Genomic DNA, 24,880 nt, shown 5'->3' with positions numbered 1-24,880 from the left:
TTTAGCTCTGCAAAGCAAACTCACCAGTAAACTCAGAAATAAGGAAACTGCCTAGGTGGTGGCTAGTTTTGACAACCTGACAAAAGCAAGAGTCATCTGAGACAAAGGAACCTCAATTGAGAAAATACCTCTATAAAAAGCTATAGGGAAGCCTGTCGGGCATTTTCTTATGGTCCTGGGTGCTGTGAGAAAGCAAGTGGAGAAACCATGAGGAGCAAGCCAGTGAACAGCAACCCTCCAAACCCACTGCATCGGCTTCTGCCTCCAGGTTTTGGTCCTACTTGAGCTCCTGCTCTGCCTATTTTCCATGAAGAACCGTGATACAGAAGTGGGAGTGAAAGAAACCCTTTCCTCCCAAGTCACTTTTGCTTAGGTGTTTCATCACACCAGTAGTAACCCTAGCTAAGATAGCTTCTCAATGAGATCTAAATGACTTACCCTATTTTGCAAAGCTGTAAGATGAATAAATTCTAAGACTTAGGATTCTAGATCCAGTATTCATTCCAGTGAGCAATAGTGTTTATCAATTATCACCACCCCAAATCTACAAATCCCAAAAGATGTCTAGTTTGTGTAAAAGACATTACTTTCCCCCTTTTTGTGAGATAGTGTTCTTGCTATGTAGCCCAGGCTAACCTCCCAAATCCTGGGATTACAGATATACAATACCAATCATGGTTCAAGACATTTTGTTTCTGGTAGGACATTTAAAGTACAGAGAAGGAGCTGTGAGAAAGACTGAAAATAAACTCAGATTCTTATATTCTCCTACTCTCCCTAGAGTGAATGAGAGAAGAGAAAATAACCTCACCGCTGATAGTCCTCCAAAGCCATCCCCTCCTTAAAAGCTGGGTAGAAAGGAACGGAGTAGGGACACTTCTTGTGGAGATGAGCAAGGATAAGTTCCCCCACTTTAGGATGGAGCGCCCAGATACCGGATGCCACCACTGCAATGGGGAATGCTGCTTCATGGTGAGAGGCCACTTCCTCCTCACCTTGTTTCTAGGAACACAAATATGGACACAATTTCAGGTTAATATGCCAGCAAGGCTCAACACTGCCCACCAGCTTCTTCTGCCCATACCCCTGACAACAAGGTTTCTCACCACAAATTTCTCTGCCAGTTTGTACTGGACAAAGTCCAACCCTTGTGGGCTAAGAGTGACAGACACAGAACGCCCACCAGATTGGACGGGCTTTCCAGATAGCAGGCTATGGATCTTTTCAAAGACCTCCTTCAGCTTTGAACCTAGGTGGGAAAGAAAAAGCAACAAAAAGATAAAACTGCAGGTTGACATGATTGTACACACTTATACTAATGCCAGCATTTGGGAAGGAGGGTAGAAAGATCAGAACTCATGTTTGCGTTGAGTAAGGCCATGTTGTGAGTTTGAGACCAGCCTGTTCTACATGTGAACCTGTCTCAATAACATACAACTTCATGTCAATCTTTTTTTGTTGGTTTTCTGAGACAGGGTTTTTCTTTTCCTTTTTTTTTTTTTAAACTTTATTTTATGCACATTGGTGTAATGATGTCAGATTCTCTGAAACTGGAGTTACAGACAGCTGCAAGCTGCCATGTGGGTGCCAGGAACTGAACCCAGGTCCTCTGGAAGAGCAGTCAGTGCTCTTAACCACTGAGCCATCTCACCAGCCCCAAGACAGGGTTTTTCTGTGTAACCTCCCTATCTGTCCTAGAACTCACTTTGTAGATAAAGTTGACTTTAAACTCACAGAGAGCTGCCTCCAATGCTGGGGATTAAAGGCATGTGCCACCATGCTCAGCTAATGTCAAATCTTTTATTCAATGCAAATGACAAAGTAAACCATCTACCAAAATCCATCTGTACATAAGTGTAGAATCTAAACCCAAACACAGTTGCATATGGGCATATCATAGATGGCTGGGGAGAGGGCTCAGTGGATGAAGTCCTTGCTGCACATAAAATCCGAGCATGGCAGCATATGCTTGTAAACCCAACACTAGCAGGGTGGAGACAGGCAGATCCTAGGGACCCACTGACCAGCCAGTCTAGTTAAAATGTTAAATTCTTGTCTCACTGAACAAAGTGGAAGGACTAGAAAAATGGTTCAGCAATTACAAATACGTACTGCTTTTATGGAGGACCCAAATTTGATTCTCAGCACCCATAACTGCAGCTCTAAGGAGATATGATGCCTATAGCCTTGGAGGGTACTTTACTTTCATGTATAAAACTACACATACCACATAATTAAAAATAAATCTTTAAGAATAAGTAAATTGGGGCTAGAGAGATGCTCAGTGGTTAAGAGGACTGGCTGCTCTTCCAGAGGACCCAGGTTCAATTCCCAGAACCAACGTGGAAGCTCACACCATGCATAACTCTTATTTCCAGGGATCCAATACTCTCCTCTAGTCTCCAAGGGCACCAGACACAAACACGGTACACGGACAAACACTTACACACATAAAATAAAAATAAATAAATCTATCTACAGATCATTCAGTAGTTAGAACATTTTCTGCTCTTCCAGAGGACCTGAGTTCACTTCCCAGCACTGACATCAGGCTGTCTCCAAAGGTCAAAATAAACCTTCTTTTTACTGAATTAATACCTCACAAGATTGCTACAGGAATGGAAAGCTGACACTCACATTTCTTAACATGCATACAGAAGAACCCATAGCTGAGCAGTGGTGGCCCACGCTTTTAATCCCAGCACTTGGGAGGCAGAGGCAGCAGAGTCTCTGGGTTTAAGGCCAGCCTGGTGTACAGAGCAAGTTCCAGGACAGATAGAACTACACAGAGCCAATGAAGAGCCAATTCTTTGAAATAGCTGTTTCTGTATCACCACCTACTGACTTTGACCTGATGCTTGAACCAAAGATAGGTAATATGTGAAATGGGGATGGAGATAAACAGGAAAGATGGGAAAGGTAACTATAATTTCTCCTTCCTGAAAGAGATCTAACTCCATTCCCACCACTGGCTATGTGAAATATTGTATGAAACACGTTAGGATAAACATTGTTTTTTCCCCCATGCGTAAGCATTTTCATTACTCCAGTACTTACAATCAATGATTTAATTAACCAGAATCTCCAGTTGAAAAATACTTTATGAAATTCTTAATCACTTCAAAAGTCTAACGACTCAAAAATATCCCCTAAACCAGAGATGCAGGAGGAAATCAAAAATGAATTAAAAAGACATCACAGAGTCCAGTGGTGGTGGTGGTGGTGCACACCTTTAACCCCAGCACTCAGGAGGCAGAGGCAGGAGGATCTCTGTGAGTTCAAGGTCAGCATGATCTACAAGAGCTAGTTCTAGGACAGTTAGGGCTGTAACAAGGAGAAACCTTGAAACACAGAAAAACACACACACAAAAACCTAAAATAAAAGACAGCACAGATCTACAGGATGAATAGTCCCAGAAAATAAGAAAGATTGGGATGTTAAATGTGTCCACTTTTATACACGCTTCCTTAGTGCATGACTGCAAAGTCATATTCTACTACTATTACCAACAGCTTCCAGGGACTCACGAGCTAAATCTCACAACCAGCCCCTCTTTACCCTATGCCTGAAGTGGTTACCATACCCACTAGCCCATGTCCACTTATAAATCTTTCCTAATTCTAACTCTTCATGGTTATTGTCCACTTTTAACAATAAGAACAAATTTTTTTTTCCTTTTTCCTCTGCTTACTCAACCTTCCTGAGCACTGATTCCAGAGCATGCTGGGTTTCACCAGAAGAACAGCAGAATGAGAACAGACATGCAGATTGCTTCCAGTTTCCAGAAGGAGAAAAAAGGCACAGAGAAAATAAATTAGTTAAAGGGAGCCGAGACACATCTTTCAGAGAAGTGCCTTATGAGGTTGTTAGAGACTGTGAAGCTTGGAAGAAAGGAATGACCCAGGACAGAGTGAGAAGTCACTGGTATAAAAATAAAGTTTGACACCATGGGATTACAAAGGATAAACAGAACTGTGGATGATAACAGGCCCCTAGGAAGCAAAACAATCAAGGCAGGGGCAAGAGAGGAAAGAGGGGTGGAACCTGAGAAGCAGAGGCGCCGCAGAGTCAGGGGAACTGTTTCATAGAGAAGCTTGTAGTCCAAAGGCCGAATAGAAATACTGGCTAGAGTAGAGATTGATCAGAGCCGGGCGGTGGTGGCGCACACCTTTAAGCCCAGCACTCGGGAGGCAGAGGCAGGCGGATCTCTGTGAGTTCGAGGCCAGCCTGGTCAATAAGAGCTAGTTCCAGGACAGGCTCCAAAACCACAGAGAAACCCTGTCTCGAAAAACCAAAAAAAAAAAAAAAAAAAAGGAATTGAGATTGATCAGAAGGCAGAAGAACAAGGGAATCAATGAAGATATATGAGCAACTCAAGCACATTTAAAGGCTGAGGAAGGGAGCGGCAAAATGAAGCAATCTCAGGAAGCAGAGAGAATGGACAAAAGCAATGAACAAAGTCTGACAGGTGACAGAAGGGATGGGAACAAAGGCAGACTTTTACAAGAGCTGACTAAGGAAAGAAGGCTACCTTAGTCTCTAAAACAGACAATAATAATAATAATAAAAATAAATAGTAATAGTCTCTAAAACAAACAAACAAACAAATATAGCCTCTGAGGAGCTCAGGCTGCTTGTTTCCCTGCTGCAGCTGAGATAAGACTGCAGTGACTTAGGTAAGGAATGAGGATAAGCAGGAGAGTGCAGCCAACACACCACCACTCCCCTACCCCCCTCACTCTACCCCCCTCCCTCCCTCCCACTGTCAATGCGACTTGAAACTCCTCAATAGAGTTTATTTATACTCTGCCCAGTTCCACAAAGAATTGCAGGCAACAGAGGAATCTAAGTAAGTTTGGCCAATGACCTCGAGGGCACAATCTACAACATTTATGTGCTTTTTTGGCAACAAGTAAGAGTGTGATAGGGCACACAGTAAGCAGAAGAGCTCTTGAGCTGCTCTTCTACTGCTCGATGGTACAGCCTGTAATGGCTTCCTCATCCACAGCTGTGAAACTGAACCCAGGCTCTAAAGAAGGGTCTTTCAGCATTTGGATTATTTGCTACATCTCTGGAGCAGAGAGTATTAAAATGTCAATATTGGAGTTTGGAAAAGCTAACACAGGACAAAGCAGGACAAAAGCAAAGAGCAGAAGTGACATCCTAGGTTGGTATTCTCCCATTTCCTCCAAGTTCTCTTCATAATATTTACAGTACTAACTTTCAACTTTATTTATTTATTTATTTTTGGTTTTTTCGAGACAGGATTTCTCTGTGGCTTTGGCGCCTGTCCTGGAACTAGCTCTGTAGACTAGCTCTGTAGACTGGTCTTGAACTCACAGAGATCCGCCTGCCTCTGCCTCCTGAGTGCTGGGATTAAAGGCAGGCGTGTGCCACCATCGCCTGGCCTAACTTTCAACTTTAGATTTAAAAGTCATTCTAGGGCTGGGGGAGCCAGGGTATGCTCACTGGTAAAGAATTTGCCTAGCATTCTATATAAAACCCTATGTTAAATTACCAGCACCACTTTAAAAATACAAATAAATAAAGCCAGGCGTGGTGGTACATGCCTTTAATTCCAGCACTTGGGTGGCAGAGGCAGGCGGAATGAGTCCTCTGTGAGTGAGTCCAACCTAGTCCATAGTCAGGGCTACATAGTGAGACCCAGTCTCCAAACTACTCCCCCCCGGAAGGGGAAAAAAAAGCATTCTAAATAATTTATTATTAATACATAGCTTATTAAAAATGAATCAGGGGGCTGAGAGATGGTTTAGTGGTTAAGAGCAACTGCTAGTCAATCCTGAGGACCAGAGTCCTTGTACCCACATGAGACAGCTCACAAATTCCAAGGGATCAATGCCGTCTTCTGGTTTCCACAGGCACCTGAACATACACTCATATAGTCACATAAATACAGGTACATGTATATACGCATAAATAAAATCCTTAAAAAAAAATACTCGGACACCAAGTGTTGTGGCACATGTCTGAAATCAAGAACACCCATCAGGCTAGGATGAATTTAAGGTCATCCTGGGCTACACAGTGGCCCACTAACTCAATAAAGCAAACAAATTAGTATCCGTTGCTCAGTGGTGGAGGCCTGCAACCCCCAACACTATAAAAAAAATAAAAATAGCAAATCTCTGTAAATTGGAGGCCAACCTCGTCTCCAGAGCTAGTTCCAGGACAGTCAAGGTTACACAAAGAAACTCTGTCTCAAAAAAAGGCAAATAAATAAACAGAGAGACAGACAGACAGATAGATAGATAGAGGTTAAGAATTGGTCAGTGGTTTTTGGCATGTGATCCCTCTTTTAAAAAAAAAAATGTACACAATATTTTGCCTGCAGGCCAGGAGAGGGCACCAAACCTCGATACAGATGGTGTGAGCCATGCTGTAGTTGTTGGGAATTGACCTCAGGACTCTGGAAGAGCAGCCAATGCTCTTAACTGCTGAGCCAGCTCTCCAGTCTGGCACGTGATCTCCATCCCCTGCAGCTCTTACTTCTTTAGCACCTTTCCTAGCTCTCCTATCTCACAGGTTCTCAATAAAATCATTTGAACCTCTCCAAAAAGAGTCAACAAATAATCCTTTCTTCTTTTCTATGCTACTGAGGAGTGAGTTAGGCCTAGCATGTGTCTGTAAGAGTTCCACTAGCTGCACCCCCAGGTGTCTTCTGACTTTCTCCTTTTGAGGTAAGGTCTCAGTGCATTTATGCATGCTGTCCTTGAATTTATGATCCCCCAGCCTCAACCTTCCCGCAACCAGCTGGGATTACAAGCCTGTACTACTAGAACCAACTATCTTCTGTTTGAAGAGGAAAAACAGAAAAAAAAATCGGGACCCAACATAGTTTGAACACACATTTTTTTTTTTGGTGGTCATGGGGATGGAACTCAGGCCTTTGCACATACTTGGCAAGTGCTCTGCCGCTAAGCCACACCTTCAGCCCTGATAAAAAACTTTTAAGACCCTCAAAGCAACCAGTTTGGAAAAATAAGACAATGAAGTGAAGGACAATATTCGTAACCATCTGACCCACCTGCAATAGTGGAGATCTGGCTCACTGGGATAGTGGCTGCTTTCTGCAAGTCCATCTTTATCTTTTTGGCCTGCCAAAAGAGAACGGTGACATGTTAGATGGTGTTGTGAAAAGCTGAGCACCCAGGGGCTGGAGAGATGACTCAGAGGTTAAAAACATAGACTATTCTTCCGGAGGTCCTGAGTTCAATTCCCAGCAACCACGTGGTGACTCACAACCATCTGTAATGAGATCTGGTGCCCTCTTCTGGCCTGAGGCATACTTGGAGGCTGAACACTGTGTACATAATAAATAAATAAATCTTTAAAAAAAAAAAAAAAGCTGAGCACAGGCCTTTATGAATGAGGGAACATGACACACCAAATACTTTCTTTTAGGAGGTCAGGCTGTGGGGTACACTGCCAGAATTTCTGCCACCCAACTCTTCCCTACCTGACTGTCCTTGCTGCTGGTCAGGCCCTCAAAGGCCAACACACATTTTGCAGAAGCATCCTGAAGCTGCTGATACCACTGCATGGTACTGTCTTGTACCTTTACCTGCAGTTCTGAGAATAAAAGACAGGTCTCAATGGCAGTGAGCTTATTGAACATGGCATATGAGCTAGAACTATTCTAAGCACTGATCTATGGATTGACTACGTTAGTGGTCACAATCACACTGTGAAGTAGAAACTACTACTATCTCTATTTAATGAGTAAAGAAATAGACACGGAAAGATTGTTTGCTAAGGTCACACTGCTATACAACTAGAAAGAAATTCCACTGTCTGGCTAAACACATGGCAATGTGATCCTCAAATATATTAAATAAGGTTATCTGTAAATATTATTTAAAATACTTAGTAGTGGGACTGGAGAGATTGCAGTCCAGCAGTTATACAAATGAAAGTCCTTGAAAAAAATCCTAAAAATAAGAGTTTCTACTCTTGGAAAAGATTAGACCTCTCTGGTTCCCACATCCACATAGTTGATCACAACTCCTTGTAATTTCAATTCGAGGTACAACAATGCTCTTATCTGGTCTCTGTGGGCACCAAGTACACATGTAGTGCACATACGTACACAAAGGCAAAACATTCATACACACAAAACAAAAATAAATAAATCTTAGCCGGGCAGTGGTGGCGCATGCCTTTAATCCCAGCACTCGAAAGGCAGAGGCAGGTGGACCTCTGTGAGTTCGAGGCCAGCCTGGTCTACAAAGGCTAGTTCTAGGACAGGCTCCAAAGCAACAGAGAAACCTTGTCTCAAATAAATAAATCTTTAACAGTTCTTTTAAGTCAGGTAGTGGTGGCGCACACCTTTAATCCCAGCACTCAGAAGGCAGAGACAGTCAAATCTCTGTGAATTCAAGGCCAGTCTGGTCTACAGAGCAAGTTCCAGGACAAGTTCTAAGCAATAGAGAAACCCTATCTCAAAAAGCCAGGGGGAAAAAACAACAACAACAAAAACAAAAACAAAAAACCCAAAATCCTAATTCTTATAAAATACTTAGCAATATTTGGAACAACACACCATTAGACATAACAGCCTTTTCAAGGCTCTTTTCAAGTGCTAGAATTTGAAATTGGTTCCAGATCAACTAAAACACACTTATGTAAAAGTTCTTAGGAACTGGGCCATTCTGTAGTGTGACACATTCTCATTTACTTTTTTATGTTTGTTTTCTTTTAACTCTCCTGAAACTTAAACAGTTAAAAGACTGCATTCACACCAGAACCCACCTTCATTCTGTGTCCCTGCTGGGCCTGGGCTGGGCACAGTGGGCTGAGTGGGAGCCCCTGGCCCCTTTTGCACCTGTGATTCTTGCAGCTTGATACGGGCCTCCTCTTCATCCTGCTTCTTTTTGACTTCATAGGCTCTAGTGATCTCCTGCTCCAAATTTGAGAGGAGGTCCCGCATTTCCTGCAGTGTTCGCTCGGCCTCAGCTTGGTGCTCTGCTGTGGGATAGCCACTCTGTAAGAGTGAGAGACAACACTCAACATTCATTTCCCAGGTACCCTTGTGGTGACACCACACACCGTACATTTCTAAAATGGAACTGTTGGATCTGTGCACATACATGATCAAGTACTGATACCTACTCTTTTCCTGTTCCCTTGAAGATTTGCTATCATAGAGCTGGGAGTGTTGGCTCATGCCTGCAATCTTAGCACCTGAGAGGCAGAGGCAGGAAGACTGTTGCAACTCTGAGGTCAGTCAGGGCTACAAGTGAGACCCTGTTTCCAAGAAAACAAAAAAACAAAAAAAGCCATAGAGATAGCTCAGTGGGTAAGAGTACTTGCTTAGCAACTCTGACTGACAAGCTGAATGTAGTACCTGGATCCCCCATAGAGGTAGGAAAGAACTGACTCCACACAATTGTCCTTCTACTTCCACACATGTGCGCGCGCGCGCGCGCGCGTGCACACACACACACACACACACACACACACACACACACACACATACACACAAACAACAAAATATTTATCATCATCACATTCATAGCAACCAATAATGGAGTTGTTGATGCTTTCATCAACACTGGTCAGAGTAATCTATAAAAAGATTGTGACTAAACCAACTATATGGTGCATATGCAGTAATCCTCGCACTCGAGGACTGATGGGGGAGCAACGCCTTAAGTTCCAAGCCATGTTGAGCTATACAAGACTCTGTCACCAAAAAAACAAACAAACAAACAAACAAACCTGGGGTCTAGAAAAATGGCTCAGCATTTAAAAGCAATTGATGCTCTTGCAGAGCATCTGGGTTTGGGGTCCTGGCACCCATGCCAGGTGGCTCACAACCACCTGTAACTCCAGGTCTAGAAATGACATTGTCTTCTACCCTCCATGGAAACCCACACACATGTGTACATAAAGAAATACTGAGGGGGCTGGAGAAATGGCTCAGCAGTTAAGAGCACTGGCTGCTCTTCTAGAGGTCCTGAGTTCAAGTCCAAGCAACCACATGGTGGCTCACAACCATCTGTAATGAGATTTGGCGCCCTCTTCTGGCATGCATGCAGAACACTGTATACATAATAAATTTAAAAAAAAAAAAGAAAAAGAAAAAGAAATACTGACACATATCTATACATACAAATAAAATCTAAAAGAACAAAAAAAGGGTGGGGAGAGTTACAACAATATGCTAGTTAAACATGCTGGTTTAGCTAGGAACACTGGTGCAGGTCTGCAATCCAGCACTAACAAGCTAAGAGGAAGCATTGAGAATTTGAAGTCAGCCATGGCTACATTGCCTCAGTAACAAAGAAACAGAGCTGAGTCTGGAGAGATGGCTCAGAGGTTAAGAGCACTGACTGTTCTTCCAAAGGTCCTGAGTTCAATTCCCAGCAACCATATGGTGGCTCACAACCATCTGTAATGGGGTCTGGTGCCCTCTTCTGCCTGCAGACATACATGGAAGGAATGCTGTATACATAATAAATAAATAAATATTTAAAAAAAACAAACAAAGAAACAGAGCTATAATTTGTAAAAGTCCTATTAGTGGTGATTCATCCATAAATATTCAAAGTTCTTTTCCAGCTTTTGTTTTTGATAAAATATTAGACTATGTGAGTGTGTGTGCGCGCGCGCACGATTATGAAAGTCAGACAACTGCAGGTCGGCTCTCTCCTGTCACTTGTGTGAGCCGGGAACTCAAGTTCGTCAGTCTAAGCACAAGGCCTCTTCCTGCTGGGCATCTGGCAAGCCCCATTTCAGCTTTTTAAAGCCACCTGTCATGTCCTTTGCTCATTTTCTCTTCTACGAGAAAAGCAGAAAGTGAAAGCAGTTCATCTTTTTGCACAAATTTCAAGAGCATTCTTGAATCAAGGACATTAAATTTTAGTGTATGTGGGGGGCTGGAGAGATGGCTCAGTGTTTAAGAGCATTGCCTGCTCTTCCAAAGGTCCTGAGTTCAATTCCCGGCAACCACATGGTGGCTCACAACCATCTGTAATGAGATCTGGTGCCCTCTTCTGGCCTGCAGACATACACACAGACAGAATATTGTATACATAGTAAATAAATAAATAAATATTTAAAAAAAAATTTTAGTGTATGTGACAAATATTTCTAAATATGTAATATCTTTAAATATTCTGTTCTTAGATACATCAACATCTTCTTTATAACTTTAGTTTTTCTTGTGCTGTCAACTACTCACCTCTTTTTATTGTTCTTAATGTTTGTCTCTGGCTTTACACTAAATATAAAATATAGAATACAATGAAAATATGAAGATATATTTAATCTTAATTTTTATGTATTTATAGCTATTATTTGCTAGGTTTTCATTTTACATTACCAGGACCTCATGAAAGCTAACAAATGCTTTACCAGAGAGCTGTCCCCAGTTCTTACCCCACTGATAAAGCAATCACTGGTATTTCCTCCAATAGGTAGGCATTATTTTTAAATCAAAATACATTTTTACTTTAAGCAGCTTTGTTGTCATTCTGTAATCCCTACCTCCAAGGTGGTGCGAATGATTCCGGAGATGAGGCTACACAGCTGGTTGCCCCGGGTCTGGAAGGCAGCCAGGTCGACATTCAGCAGGTCCTTGTGCTGATTGGAGGCATCCAGCTGCTGGTTAAGCTGAAGGACCTCCTCTTGCAGGGTGTACAGGCTGCGTAGACGGACCTGGCCTTCCTCCTTCCGAAGTTGCTCCTGCTCTGCCTGCTTCACACGCTGCTGCTCTGCCTCTCGAAGCTTCAGGTTGAGAATCTACTGAAAGGGGCCACTGAGTCGCTGAGTAGGGGAGCCTTTCCCTTTCCACACTGCTCAAACCCTAGGTGAGTTACATCTTTTCACAAGTGGGCTCAAAGCAGAAAATAAATTCCCCAAGGTCAAAACACAGGTTAATTGCAATTTTAAGCTTGATTGATTGAAAAATAACATAGGAGATTAGTAAATCGTACCTCTACAGGTTTCTGAGGGCATTGTCAGGGAGGATTAACAAAAGAGGAGAGCCTGCTTGAATGTGGGTGGTACCATTCCCACAGGTTGAGCCCCGAGGAGGAGAAAGAGAAAAGGGGGAAACCCAGAGTGCAGAGGCTTTCTGGGTCATCTGACACCAACAGTTGAAACAAGCCCCTTTTCCCTTGTCATCACAGTGATGAAAAGCTACTACGGAGCCACTAGCCAGGAGCATGATCATGGATCAATGGCCGGCTGATGAAAAATTCAGAGGGCTAGAGACAGTCACCAATTCAATCATGCTGATTCTCCCAGGCACTGACCTTGGCTCTGTGGCGATGCTCAGCTTTTAGCTTCTCCTGGTGGCCCAGGGCTTCTCTGGTACTGATGAACAAGGCAGAGTCAGGTAGGTCTCCTGAGATGGTTTCCCTCCCCTCACTGTCACAGTAGGGCTTTTCCCAAGGTCGGGCACTTTTGATGTTTAAGGACTGACTTTCACCTGGGGATTTCCCTGGGAAAACAATCAAGCTGACTACACAGACATTTGCAGCAGTCACTCAGGAAGACTGACCTCTTCTCCATCACCTCTTGTAAATCCTGGAATTCCTTGTGCAGCTTCAGTTCCTTCAGCTCATCAAACCTCTTCAGTTGTTCAGATGCCATTTCTGAGAGGGCTCGTACCTTCCTCTCCTGCTCCTCCTGCCACTGCTTCAGGCCCTCCTAAAAAGAACCAGCACCTGCTTTTGGAATGCCGCAGCCATCTGGCTCGTCTGCTCCTTGACCACTGATTGCCCTCAGCCCTAGAACCTGGGAGACTCCAGAGCAGGGAACCAATAGCTTGCTTCTCAAGAGCTGTGTAGGAGCACTTGTACTTGGAGTGGATTTTTTTTCTTTTTTCTTTTCTTTTTTTTTTTTTTTTTTGAGACAAGATTTCATGTAGCCCCTGCAGATCTCAAACTTGTTCTGTACCTAAGGATGACCTTTAAGTTCTACTTGTCTCCACCTCCTTAGTGCTGGAAATATGAGCATGGGCTCAGTTTTCTATGATTCCAGTTTCTGAGCCCATGGCTTTGTGCATGCTCAGTAAGTATTCTATCAGTTGAGCTTATTTCCGGTTGTGGTTGTGTGTGCGTATGTGTGGAGGGCTAGTGGTTTTGTGGTCTGTGTATTATGTTGTGTGTATACACTTACAGAGCAAGATGTCAAATGTCTTCCTCTATCACTCGCTCTAACTGCCTTGACACGGGATCTCTCACTGAATCAGAAGCTCAGCATTTGGCTGAAAGTGGCTGGCCACTCAGCTTTCAAGACATGCCCCTCTCTCCTAATGCTGGGGTTACAGGCACATACATATAGCCATGCCTAGTTTTCTGTATGGGTGTTAGGGACTGGAAGTGAGGTCCTCAAGCTTACAAGGCAAGTGCTCTTTCACAAAACCATTTCCCCAAGCTCTCGCCATTTTTAAGATCTTAATTTGTGCTGGGCAGTAGTGGTGTACACCTTTAATCCCAGCACTTGGGAGGCATAGGCAGGCGGATCTCTGTGAGTTTGAGACCAGCCTGGTCTACAAGAGCTGGTTCCAGGACAGGCTCTAAAACTACAGCGAAACCCTGTCTCAAAAAAAAAAAAAAAAGGGCTAAAGAGATGGCTCAGAGGTTAAGAGCATTGCCTGCTCTTCCAAAGGTCCTGAGTTCAATTCCCAGCAACCACATGGTGGCTCACAACCATCTGTAATGAGGTCTGGTGCCCTCTTCTGGCACCAGAATATTGTATACATAATAAACAATAAATAAATAAATAAATAAATATTTTTTTTAAAAAAGAGGATCTTAATTTGTTGGGGTTTTTTTTTATGTTTATTTGTTTTGTTTTTGGTGGTTTTAGAGACAGGGTTTCTCTGTAGCTTTGGAGCCTGTCCTAGAACTCTCTCTGTAGAACAGCCTGGCCTCAAATTCACAGAAATCTGCCTGCCTCTGCCTTCTGAGTGTTGGGATTAAAGGCCTGTGCCATCACAGCCTGTCTAATTGGCTGTATTGTCAATTATAGACTCAGGCAAAACTTAATTTTATAAGCTAGAAGTAGTCCCAGGGGAGAAGGCACAAATTAAAAAAAAAAAATAGAAGTAGTCCCAAAGTCAAATTAATTAAAATACAGCTGTTCTTTCAGAAGTTAAAATATATCTGAAACATCTGGACCATCTGCAAATTTTGAAGAACTGGAATATAGGAAACCCTAAGAAACTTTCCTGAAGTTAAAATAGATAGCCAGAAAATGGAACCAAATTTCACTTGAGAGTGTTCACTTTTGATCTTTACATCACACTACCTCCAAAGTGAGCTTTCAGTGGGTGACAAATCACGATTAGCATGTCTCAGTGTCCTCCCCCAGGGGGATCTAGTGAAAGACGGCTCTTTAGTGTCAAGCCTTCCTTGCTTCATTGTCTCACTTACTGTTCCTCTCATTCTGTGCACCAATTCGTACATTCGGATGCAGCCTTCCACTTTGATCGCTCGGGAGGACAGAAGTGCAATAGGTTCAGTGCTCTGGGACTCTCGGGTGCTCTAAACAAAAGATGACAAACAAACAGATAAGTAAATGAATTTTCAACATGATAAACTTGTGTTGTCTTTATAGACAAAGATCATGTCCTTGTTAGCTTTCCGTCACTGTAATTTTCCTAGAAAATTATCCAAAAGAAAGATTAATTTGGCACCCAGTTCAGAAGTTTCCATACATAGTCATTTGATTCACTTGTTGTCATGTAATATTACTTTAACTATATAAAGATAGTTTACATTTGTTTATGCTGCATTTATTGAATGATATAAAGATATGTGGTTTTGCCTACTGAAGGCGCCTGATTGATCTAATAAAAAGCTGAAGAATGGCCAACAGCTGGGCAATAGAGGCACAGGTGCAGCTGGTGGGCTGAGAGAATAAATAGGAGGAGGAATCTAGGAGTCTGGGAGGGAGGGACGGGAAGATGAAAGGTGAGGATAAGAGAACGAGAAAGAGAGGGAGATGCCCCTGGGCCAGCCAAGGAGGAAGCAGGAAAAGTAGGACATACACAATGAAAGAAAGGCAAAAAACCCTGAGGTAAAGCGTAGATAAAGGAAAATAGGTTAATATAAGTTATAATATCTAGTTGGATGAGCATAAGATAAGGCCGAATATTCATATAGTAAGTCTCTGTATCACGACTTAAAAGAAAGCCTGATACAACTGGTTGCTTATTGCTTGTTTCAAGTCTGTGCTAAGTCAGAATATGTAGAGAAAAGCAGCTGATATGGTATATCCTTTTGTATATGTGTTCCTTTTATTAATTAATAAATAAAGCTATTGTCTACGGCAAGGCAGAATATAGCCAGGCTGGAAGAGATATATATAGAGAGTAGGCAGACATAAGACACCACGCAGCTGAGGGCTGGAGAGATGGCTCAGTAGTTAAGAGCATTGCCTGCTCTTCCAAAGGTCCTGAGTTCAATTCCCAGCAACCACATGGTGGCTCACAACCATCTGTAATGAGATCTGGTGCCCTCTTCTGGCCTGCAGACATACACACAGACAGAATATTGTATACATAATAAATAAATAAATGTAAAAAAGAAAAAAAAAGACACCACGCAGCTGCCAAAGGAAACAAACGCCGGATCCTTATCAGTAAGCCACAGCCTCATGTCAATATACAGATGAATAGAAATGGGTTAATTTAAGATGTAAGGGTTAGTTAATAAGAATTCTGAGCTAAAAAACAAACAAACAAACAAAAAAGAATTCTGAGCTACCCTGAATGCGCCCGATCTCGTCTGATCTCGGAAGCTAAGCAGGGTCGGGCCTGGTTAGTACTTGGATGGGAGACCGCCTGGGAATACCGGGTGCTGTAGGCTTTAAAAAAAAAAAAAGAAAAAAAAAGAATTCTGAGCTAAAAAACAAACAAACAAACAAACAAGAATTCTGAGCTAATAGGCCAAGCAATGTTGTAAACAATATATTTTCTGTGTGATTATTTAGGTCTGGCCAGCTGGGAATGAACAAGCAGTCTCCGCCTACAAAATGGGGCTCGAACATGGGGCAACTACATTCACATAAAACCTGAGAGATTGGGAAAAAATTCCAGACACAAAAAGAACAGAGTTAAGTACAGCTTCTTGGTAGCAGCATTTTTCTTGGGTGGGCTCTGTTTGCCAGAGGCAAGCAGAGACATAATTCCTGTAAGAGAAAAATTCCTACTCAGCATTAGCAGCAAAAACTGCATGGCTCCTTTAAGAGCTTCCTGGTTCGTGCTGGTACAGTTACAGAGCACTTAAATGGGGTCTGTGTGTAGCATGTTACAAATTGCTTAATGGCAACATACACCCACTGTATCCCTGGAGCTGGGGTGGTAAGTATGACTTGCAGAGGTCATGAACATGCCTTCCCAATGTTGCACTAGGTGGGGACAACAAAAAGGGTCACAGAATTGGCACTGTGCACGCCACTTAACGTTAAAAAAAAAAAGGCAACCGAGTGGTGGTGAGCACAGCACTTGGGATGAAGAGGCAGGCAGATCTCTGTGAGTTCAAGGCCAGCCTGATCTACAAAGTGAGTTCCAGGACACGCTCCAAAGCTATAGAGAAACCCTGTCTCGAAAAACAAAACAAAAACAGCAGTCAGTCATAGATTAAAGAGGTGAAGAAAAGTAAGTCATGTCAAGATGGAATATACACAGAGAATCAGAATTATGTATATTATTGTGAATTTTTTGACTGAAGAGACATTTGATTCTGGGTGCTGCCAAGCTAAACCAACATATATATTTTAAAGGTATCTTGACTTCAAAATTCGAATCTAAGGATATGGTTCTTTTGAAAAGAGATTCTGCTTTTGTTTCCACAGAAGATGAGAACTTGTATATTCCTTCCAGGCTAATGTGGTTTGATGGAACAAACTTCCCACAAAAAATGCCTCTGTGAACCCTAAAAATAATTTGCCCAACAAACAGCTGGAAGCAGTTTGGAGAAAGCAATGCCAAAATCCCCAAAATGATTGTTTATAAATGTTTATTTTCATTTCAAAAGGGTTGGTAAAAATGTTAATGGAAATGAGGGGGATATGATATAGAGATGAATACTTTGTATTGCTATGGATCTTGGTCTATTGATACAAATTTAACATCAATTTGCTACACTATATGTATTTCTGCTCTTGTTTAAGGTATTGTGTTTGTGCAGCTCATTTAAAAATGTAATGTATAGTTAAGAAATACAGATTAGTAGTTATCTGTTATAATCAAACTTTTAATTATATTAGTTTTCTAAATATACAGAGATGTATTTCAGTTAGATAATCTTCACCACTCCAAAGACCTATAGAATATGGCATTTAAAATGTTTTAAGAACATAGAAAGTGAGGCATGTCTGTTTCTGGCAGCACCAATTACTTCAAGAGGAAGATAGGCATCGAAGAGTCTCTTTATGGAGTTTGCTAGCCATTTGGGCAAAAAGCTGCTCTTGCCTGGACTGCTTTATGATATGCTGTATGAATTTGACATGCAGGACCCATAGAAAAGTGACTGCTAAACTTTCCAAAAGAAGGGATGGTCCTTCAGGGTTCCTGTTTCATAGATCAAACTCCGAGATATTCTACTGGACACAGAAGAAGGCAAATGATGTTTGCCATTAGAAGGCAGAACAGATCTTCAAATTTCCTGCTTCATAGAAAAGTCTGCTGGATACTATGGGCTTGTAGGTTAAAGATAGATGCCCCAATGTTACAGAAGAACCTTAGGTGAAATCCAGGCAGCAAGATGTCTCCATCAATTCTAGAGTTTTGGAAGTTACTTAGAATGCACTTCCTGTTTATTTAGGTAAAATTATATACTTCTGGAGTCGAAGAGTTAAGACAGTTAGTTATAGTTTTCCTTAGTTATGATAAAGTAGATATAAAGCTTTAGACTTAAAAACATAGAGTATTCTCCTTAATTTGCCAGATGTGGATGAACTAAATATTGTACCATAATTCTTGCTTGATAACTGTTTTGTAAATTTGTTATGTTAATGTTAAAAACAACCTTCCTTTTATTTAGACAGAAAAGGGAAGATAATGTGGGAGGTCCTTCTGTATATGAGTTGCTTTTATTGGTTAATGAATAAAGCTGCTTTGGCCTGTGACAGGGCAGAATATAGCCAGGCTGGAAGAGATACAGAGAGAGAGTAGGCAGAGTCAAGGAGATGCCATATACCTGCCAAAGGAGACAGGCCAGTAAACCACAGCCTCATGCCCATACACAGAATAATGGAAATGGGTTAATCTGAGGTGTAAGAGTTAGTTAATAAGAAGCTTGAGCTAATAGGTCAAGCAGTGCTGTAATTAATATATTTTCTTTTTTTTTTAAATATTTATTTATTTATTATGTATACAATATTCTGTCTGTGTGTATGTCTGCAGGCCAGAAGAGGGCACCAGACCTCATTACAGATGGTTGTGAGCCACCATGTGGTTGCCAGGAATTGAACTCAGGACCTTTGGAAGAGCAGGCAATGCTCTTAACCACTGAGCCATCTCTCCAGCCCATTAATGTATTTTCTGTGTGATTATTTGGGTTTGGGTGGCCAGGAACGCACAAGCAGTCTCCGCCTACAAGTAGCCACTGTAGGGTGGTTGGGAAGCAAAAGAAAGAGAGAGGAGGAGGCCTGGGATTAGATTTAAGTCACAAGGATCCACTCCCTTCAACTTGGTGCCACCTACTATGTTTACAACCCTGGCAATCTATCAGATGATGAACCCATCAATGTATTAATCTACTGAAGATAATGATCTAGTCACTTCCCAAAGCCTCACCTTTGAATGTTGATGCTTGGGGGGCAGGGGGAGTTCAACCCAGATCCTTTAAGGGACTCTTGAGTTCCAAAGCCTAACACATCCTACTTAGAAACCAATAATGAGCTTATAAACCCACCAATAATGGAAATAATTTAGGTTCATGTCAGAACACAGTACAAGTCATACAAGAGGATTTCTGAGTGCTTGTAAGAAATTCCAAGAAAACATGACAAGCATCTTGCGACCACAGTTTCTTCAAAACACAAAATTGTTCTTGGAATGTGCTTTTGTGCCCCTCCCACATGTAGCAGAGAGGGGAGAGTTTATTTCTGATTATTCATTATAACTGCTTGTTATTTATATGTCTATGGGAAAACATGTTTTTACCACATGTGTGTGACTGAACACCTCACTCATGTGACTCTTCTTCTTAACCCTCAGAGTATAAATTGCCTAACACTCTGAATAAAGTTGCCTATTACATAAGGCTTCCCTCTGTCTTATTTTTAGGCCCCACCCTCCTAGGTTCACACTGCCAACGAGAGTGGTAAACAGAATCACTGCATTTTTCATGATTCAGCTTTGTTCATCCCTCTCCCCATTCCTGGCCCTAACTGATTTACATGTGATCTTCTCCAAAAGGCCAAGAAGCACAATACTTTTCTGTAGTGATATTTTATTTATATTTTAATAAATAAGCTTTCCTGAAGATTAGAGTACAAAGCTAAGCCACTATAAACCAGGGAGTAGTGGCACACACCTTTAATCCCAGGACTCTGGAAATAAAGACAGACGGATCTCTGAGTTTAAGGCTACCCTAGGCTACACAAAACTGATCCAGAAACAGATCCAGGTGGTGGTTGTCCACCCTGTTAAACCCAAAGTTTGGGAGGCATTCACCCTTAATCTGGGCAATAGGACGGTAGAGATAGGAGCGATATGGCTGTGTGGAGAAAAGAATACAGGGGGAAGAGATAGGCTCTCCCTTGAGTGTAGAGTCTGAGCTTTGGTGGAAACAAAGTGCAATCTAGGCAGTCTGAGGTAGGGTAAAAGGTCTCTCTAGTGGCTTACTGTTCTGCTTCTCTGACCTTTAGCTTTAACCCCTATGTCTATCTCTGGGTTTGTATTATTCGTGCTACACTTTTCTTCTTTTTTTGAGACAGCATCTCACTATGTAGCTGTGGCTGGCCTGGAATTTACTATGTGGACCAAGCTGGCTTTGAACACCTGCCTCTGCCTCTCAAGTGCTGCAGTTAAAGGTGTGTGCCACCTAGTGTCACACTGGTCTTCTTTAATAAATGATGTTTCTTCTTGGGCTGGGGAGACAACTTAGTGGGTAAAGTGTAAACAGAAAGGCTTCTAAGGTTGTTTGATCCCCACAAATCCATATAAATCTGCATGGTAGCATATGCTCATAATTCCAACACTGGGGAAGAGGAGACAGGAAGACTCCTTGAACTGCTGCTCTGCCAGTTAATCCTAATTGGTGAGCTCCAGGCCAGTGAGAGACACTGTCTCCAAAAACAAGGTGAAGAGCCGAGCATGGTAGCACATACCTTTGATCCCAGCACTAGGTAGGCAGTTGGACCTGTAGACCACGCTGGCCCTTGAGAATAAATACCCAAAGCTGATCTCTGGCCTCCACACACATGCATACATCCACACATCCACAAGAACACTGGGAGACATGATAAATATTGTTCCTACAAACAGCTGCAATAGGAAACAATCATTTCCCCAGGGTAATGTCACTGTCATGTGACTGTATTATACACTTCAATTTTGCAGCCAACAGGTATTCTGTCTTCATACCTTACCTTGGTTCCATTTGGTGTTGAAGGTGAGGGGGATTCTGGGGTGCTTCTGACAGGAGACTTAAGAAGTGAGGGTTGGTCCAGGCCTGAACCAGATCCAGAGGATGGCGAATGATCAGAGGAAGGAGAGTTCTCTTGCGCATGGGGTGAGGTGTTGGGTAGGACGTGATCTACCACCCATCCAGAGTAAGAAGACAGTTTGGGAAGAGATGTGCATTCCTCCAAAACATCCTAAGGAGACAACGGTTGAGCCTATTTGTATACCCACTGACAGAAGATACTACATGCAATGTTCAACAACTGAGGGCCCAAGCAAAGAAAAAAGTTAACGCTGAAGATAAAGGTACTGCACTAACAATCAGAGATGAAAAGACAGTAGGCTTTCTTCATCTTTTTGTTTTTGAGACAGAGTATCAAATTGAGATGACCTTGAACTGACCCTCCTGTCTCCACTTCTGAAGTGCTGAGATCATAAGCCACTGTACACAGCAATAGTGGTTTATTACTGCTGCTGTTGTTTTATTAATGTGTTTTAAAATGTACTAGTACTGTTAGTGTGTATGTAGAGGCTCATGTGCCACAGCGCACACGTGGAGGTCAAAGGGTAACTTGTAGAGTCAATCCTGGTATCCACTCTCACATAGGTCCTGGGAATTGAACTTAGTCATTGAGCTTATGCAGCAACCAACTATACCCATGGAGCTAATCTCATCAGCATGAGTGGATACTTCATAATGACCCGGACCATATATCTATAAAAAAGTCAGATTAAAGTCAGATGTGTTGGCGCATGCCTAGAATTTTAATACTAAGGGAAGTAGTGGGAGGAGCGTCAGGAGTTCAAAGCAAATTTCAGGTACAAAAGCAGTAGTTCTTAACCCATGGATCACAACCAATTTGGAGTCACATATCAGATATCTTGTATATCAGATATTTACATTACAATTAATAACAGTAGCAAAATTTCTGTTATGAAGTAGCAACAAAATAACTTTATGTCTGGGGGGATCACCACAACATGAGGACTGTATTAAAGGCTTGTCGCAGTAGGAAGGTTGAGAACCACAGCCTAAAAGGAACAAATTTTTAAAACTTATGGTTTGTGTGTGCAAGGGATGGTGGAGGGTGGGGTACTATGGTGTCTGGATGTAAGCGTTTGTAAGGTTTGTTTTCTCCCTCCAACTTGACATCGATTCTAGGGGTTGAATGCAGGCCTTCAGGCTCCTGTAGCAAGTGCCTTTATCAGTTGAGCCATCTCACTGGCCCTCACTAAGGCAACTATGAAAGGAATCAAAAACCTCAGAGAGAATACAGCCCGTGAGAAATTATCAAGCAAACTATCGTGTTTGGAGTCCGAAGGTATCCTCACACTGGGTATGGTTGTTCAAGCCTGTGAATACAGATAAACTCGATATACTGCCATGAGGCAGTAGGCGGGCACATGTGATCACTGATTAGAAAAGCCACCAACAAGCATTTAGCGACGGGCATTGCAAATACTAGTTACAGGGATCACGTCCACATCCCCAGGTCTGCCAGAAATATAAAACTGGGCTCATTACACTGGCAGCACTAGAGTTAGTTCAAATCAAACACTCTCCGAGAAACCTGGGGTTCCGTGCAGTGATTCTCAACCTCCACATGCTGCGACCTTTAAATACAGTTTCTCATGTTGCGGTGACCCTAACCATAACGTTTATTATCTTCGTTGTCACTTCCTACCTATAATTTGGCTATTATGAGTCGTAATGCAAATGATGTGTTTTTCCGATGGTCTTAGGTGACTACCCCAAAGGAGTCGCGACCCACAGAATGAGAACCGCTGTCCTAGCAAACTGGTTATAAAGCAAATGAAGAGAATGAGAGGCCAGAGCCGCAGCCGGCACTGGGGTTACGGTGACGTCTCGGGCAGGAGGCTTCCCGTGAAGTGCAGCAGCCATAGATCAACTAGAACAGGCGGGATAAAAGTGTGTGCACGGGAGTCAAAAAAGCAACCCGGCCCATCGCCACGCCCGGTCCTCCGCGTCCGGCTCGAGGGAGCGTTGTAATCGCGTGACGACGGCCGCCGCTCACCTCGTAGTGCACCAGCCACTCGCGGTGGTAGCGCAGGCGGCCTTTGCTGGAATTCCGCAGCGCGCTTAGAGTTTCCCAGCAGCGACCCTCGGACGGCATGGCGGGCGACCGGCAGAGCCTCAGAAAACTCTACTGACAAAACAAACCCTCGAATCCGCCGCCCAGGAGGCGCCGGACTCCGCTTCCGGGCTTCCCGCCCCACATCCGGCGCAGCCTGGTCCGTAACGGTCGCAGACACATCTCGTCAGCGGCGACCCGCCCACTAGGCAATTCCTGCGCCTGCGCAGATGGCTGTGCGAGCAAGAAAGCGGAAATGAGGCTGTGTGAGGCCGCTACTGTTAGAGACTGACTGTTCTGGAGAAGCCGAACGGAGGAATCATTTCTAATAGAGCTACGCTAGAAAAATGAAATGCGTCCGCACTGATGGTTGTACATGAATATTCATACCGGTATTAATAGTAATGTGATAGTCTCCCAAATCATCTGAATTGGTAAAATATTCTGTGAAGTCCAATGGAATCCTTCCCCTGTCCCGGGTAAATATAGTACATTCTGTAACATAAACCTTGAAAACATTTTGCTAAGAAAAAGCGACACTTTGCTGGGCGGTGCTGGCGCATGCCTTTAATTCCAGCATCTGAGACGCAGAGGCCGGTGGATCACTGAAACCCTGTCTCGGGGCGGGGGGCGGGAGGACGACCCAAAACAAAAAAGCAAGTAAGGACAGAACACAATATACAATTCCTTTCATGTGAGGTCTCCAGAATGAACAAACCCAGAGCCATTAGAGATTGTCAGACACGTGAGACATCGAGTGTCTGCAAATGAGGGTGGGGTTTCTTGGGGCTCATGAGATGAACTAAAATTAGATCATGGTAATAATCACACTCTGGTAAATATACTAAAAAACTGAATTGATGCGGGAGGGTAGTAGCGCACGCATTTAATCCCAGCACCCTGGAGGCAGCGACAGGCGGATCTCTGAGTTCCAGGCCAGCCTGATCTACAGAGCGAGTTCCAGAATAGGCCCCAAAGTTACAAAGCTACTGTCGCGAAAAAACATAAAAACAAATAAACTGAATTGATAACTTTGAATTTTAATAGGTCTCATTTAACCGTTCCTTGTTCCACCACACATGGTTGAATCTTAATGTAATTTCGTTCACAAATGCCCAGAGATGGCTTTGATGGATGCTCTACACTTTTTGACCTTCTACTACCCATGACTCTGTGACATCTTTTGAGATGGGAAAGAGGATAAACAGTATTTTTTTCTGGAGAGGTGGCTCAGGTGTTAAGAGTGCTTACTAATCTTGCAGAGGATCTGAGTTCAATTTCCAGCTCCCACATGGCAGCTCACAATGGATACGTCAGCCCTAGCAGATCCATTGCCCTCTTTCTGGTCTCTTTGGACACGAGGCATGCACATGGCGCACATGCATACATAATTTTTCTTATTGTTTTTAAAATTCTTTTACTTATTTCTATTTTATGTATTAATGCTTTACATATAGACATGCAGGCCAGAAGAGGGCATCAGACCTGTTATAGATGGTCATGAGCCATCATGTGGTTGCTGGGAATTGAACTCAGGACCTCTAAAAAAGCAGCCAGTGCTCTGAACCACCAAGCCATCTCTCCAGCCCCTTGTTTCTGTGACCTTCTAGCCGGGCAGTGGTGGCACACACCTTTAATCCCAGCACTCGGGAGGCAGAGGCAGGCAGATCTCTGTGAGTTCGAGACCAGCCTGGTCTACAAGAGCTAGTTCCAGGACAGGCTCCAAAGCTACAGAGAAACCCTGTCTCGAAAAACCAAAAAAAAAAAATCTGTAAACTTCTAGTAAAATATTTTATAAAGGTTAATACAAGAGTTCCAGGAGTTATCTGAGTGTGGTGACACGCATGCCTATAATCCTAGCACTTGGGAGGCAAAAGCAGGCAGATCCCTGAGTCTGAGGCCAGCCTGGTCTACAAAGTGAGTTCTAGGTAGCCAGGGCTACCCAGAGAAACCCTTGTCTTGGAAAAAAAACAAAAACAAAAAATATCACCAGGAGTAGACTCCAAGTCAAAACAGTTACACAGTTACACGGCTCAACCCTGTGGTGCAGAGGTGGTTACACTAATTTGACAAAAGGAAAATGAATTACACACAGAGAAAACACACACACACACACACAAATATGTGTGTTAATCTAAGTGTGCCAACTGTTCTTGAGAAATTCTTTGGGAGCCAGGG

At 42.8% G+C, this 24,880-nt stretch overlaps 1 protein-coding gene and 1 pseudogene across 1 annotated transcript in view; one reads left to right on the top strand and one right to left on the bottom strand.

The window, feature by feature from the left end:
• The window catches only part of Gle1 (GLE1 RNA export mediator), a 32,979-nt gene extending 10,128 nt beyond the window's left edge, over positions 1-22,851 (bottom strand). The window contains exons 1-11 of the mRNA XM_075985654.1: positions 22,646-22,851; positions 20,576-20,803; positions 14,407-14,517; positions 12,528-12,676; positions 12,280-12,340; positions 11,510-11,764; positions 8,771-9,002; positions 7,479-7,591; positions 7,047-7,116; positions 1,107-1,249; positions 812-1,002 (exon numbers count right to left, since the gene is read on the bottom strand). Coding sequence (XP_075841769.1) covers positions 812-1,002; positions 1,107-1,249; positions 7,047-7,116; positions 7,479-7,591; positions 8,771-9,002; positions 11,510-11,764; positions 12,280-12,340; positions 12,528-12,676; positions 14,407-14,517; positions 20,576-20,803; positions 22,646-22,744 — 1,652 coding nt within the window. The 5' untranslated portion in view covers positions 22,745-22,851. The remainder of the gene's footprint in view (positions 1-811; positions 1,003-1,106; positions 1,250-7,046; positions 7,117-7,478; positions 7,592-8,770; positions 9,003-11,509; positions 11,765-12,279; positions 12,341-12,527; positions 12,677-14,406; positions 14,518-20,575; positions 20,804-22,645) is intronic.
• Positions 15,731-15,843, top strand: LOC142858077 (5S ribosomal RNA; annotated as a pseudogene).
• Positions 22,852-24,880: the final 2,029 nt, after the last annotated feature.

This window comes from Microtus pennsylvanicus, chromosome 9 (genome assembly GCF_037038515.1).
Source record: "Microtus pennsylvanicus isolate mMicPen1 chromosome 9, mMicPen1.hap1, whole genome shotgun sequence".
Lineage (NCBI taxonomy): Eukaryota > Metazoa > Chordata > Mammalia > Rodentia > Cricetidae > Microtus > Microtus pennsylvanicus.
This window is presented reverse-complemented; position numbering and strand designations above follow the sequence as displayed.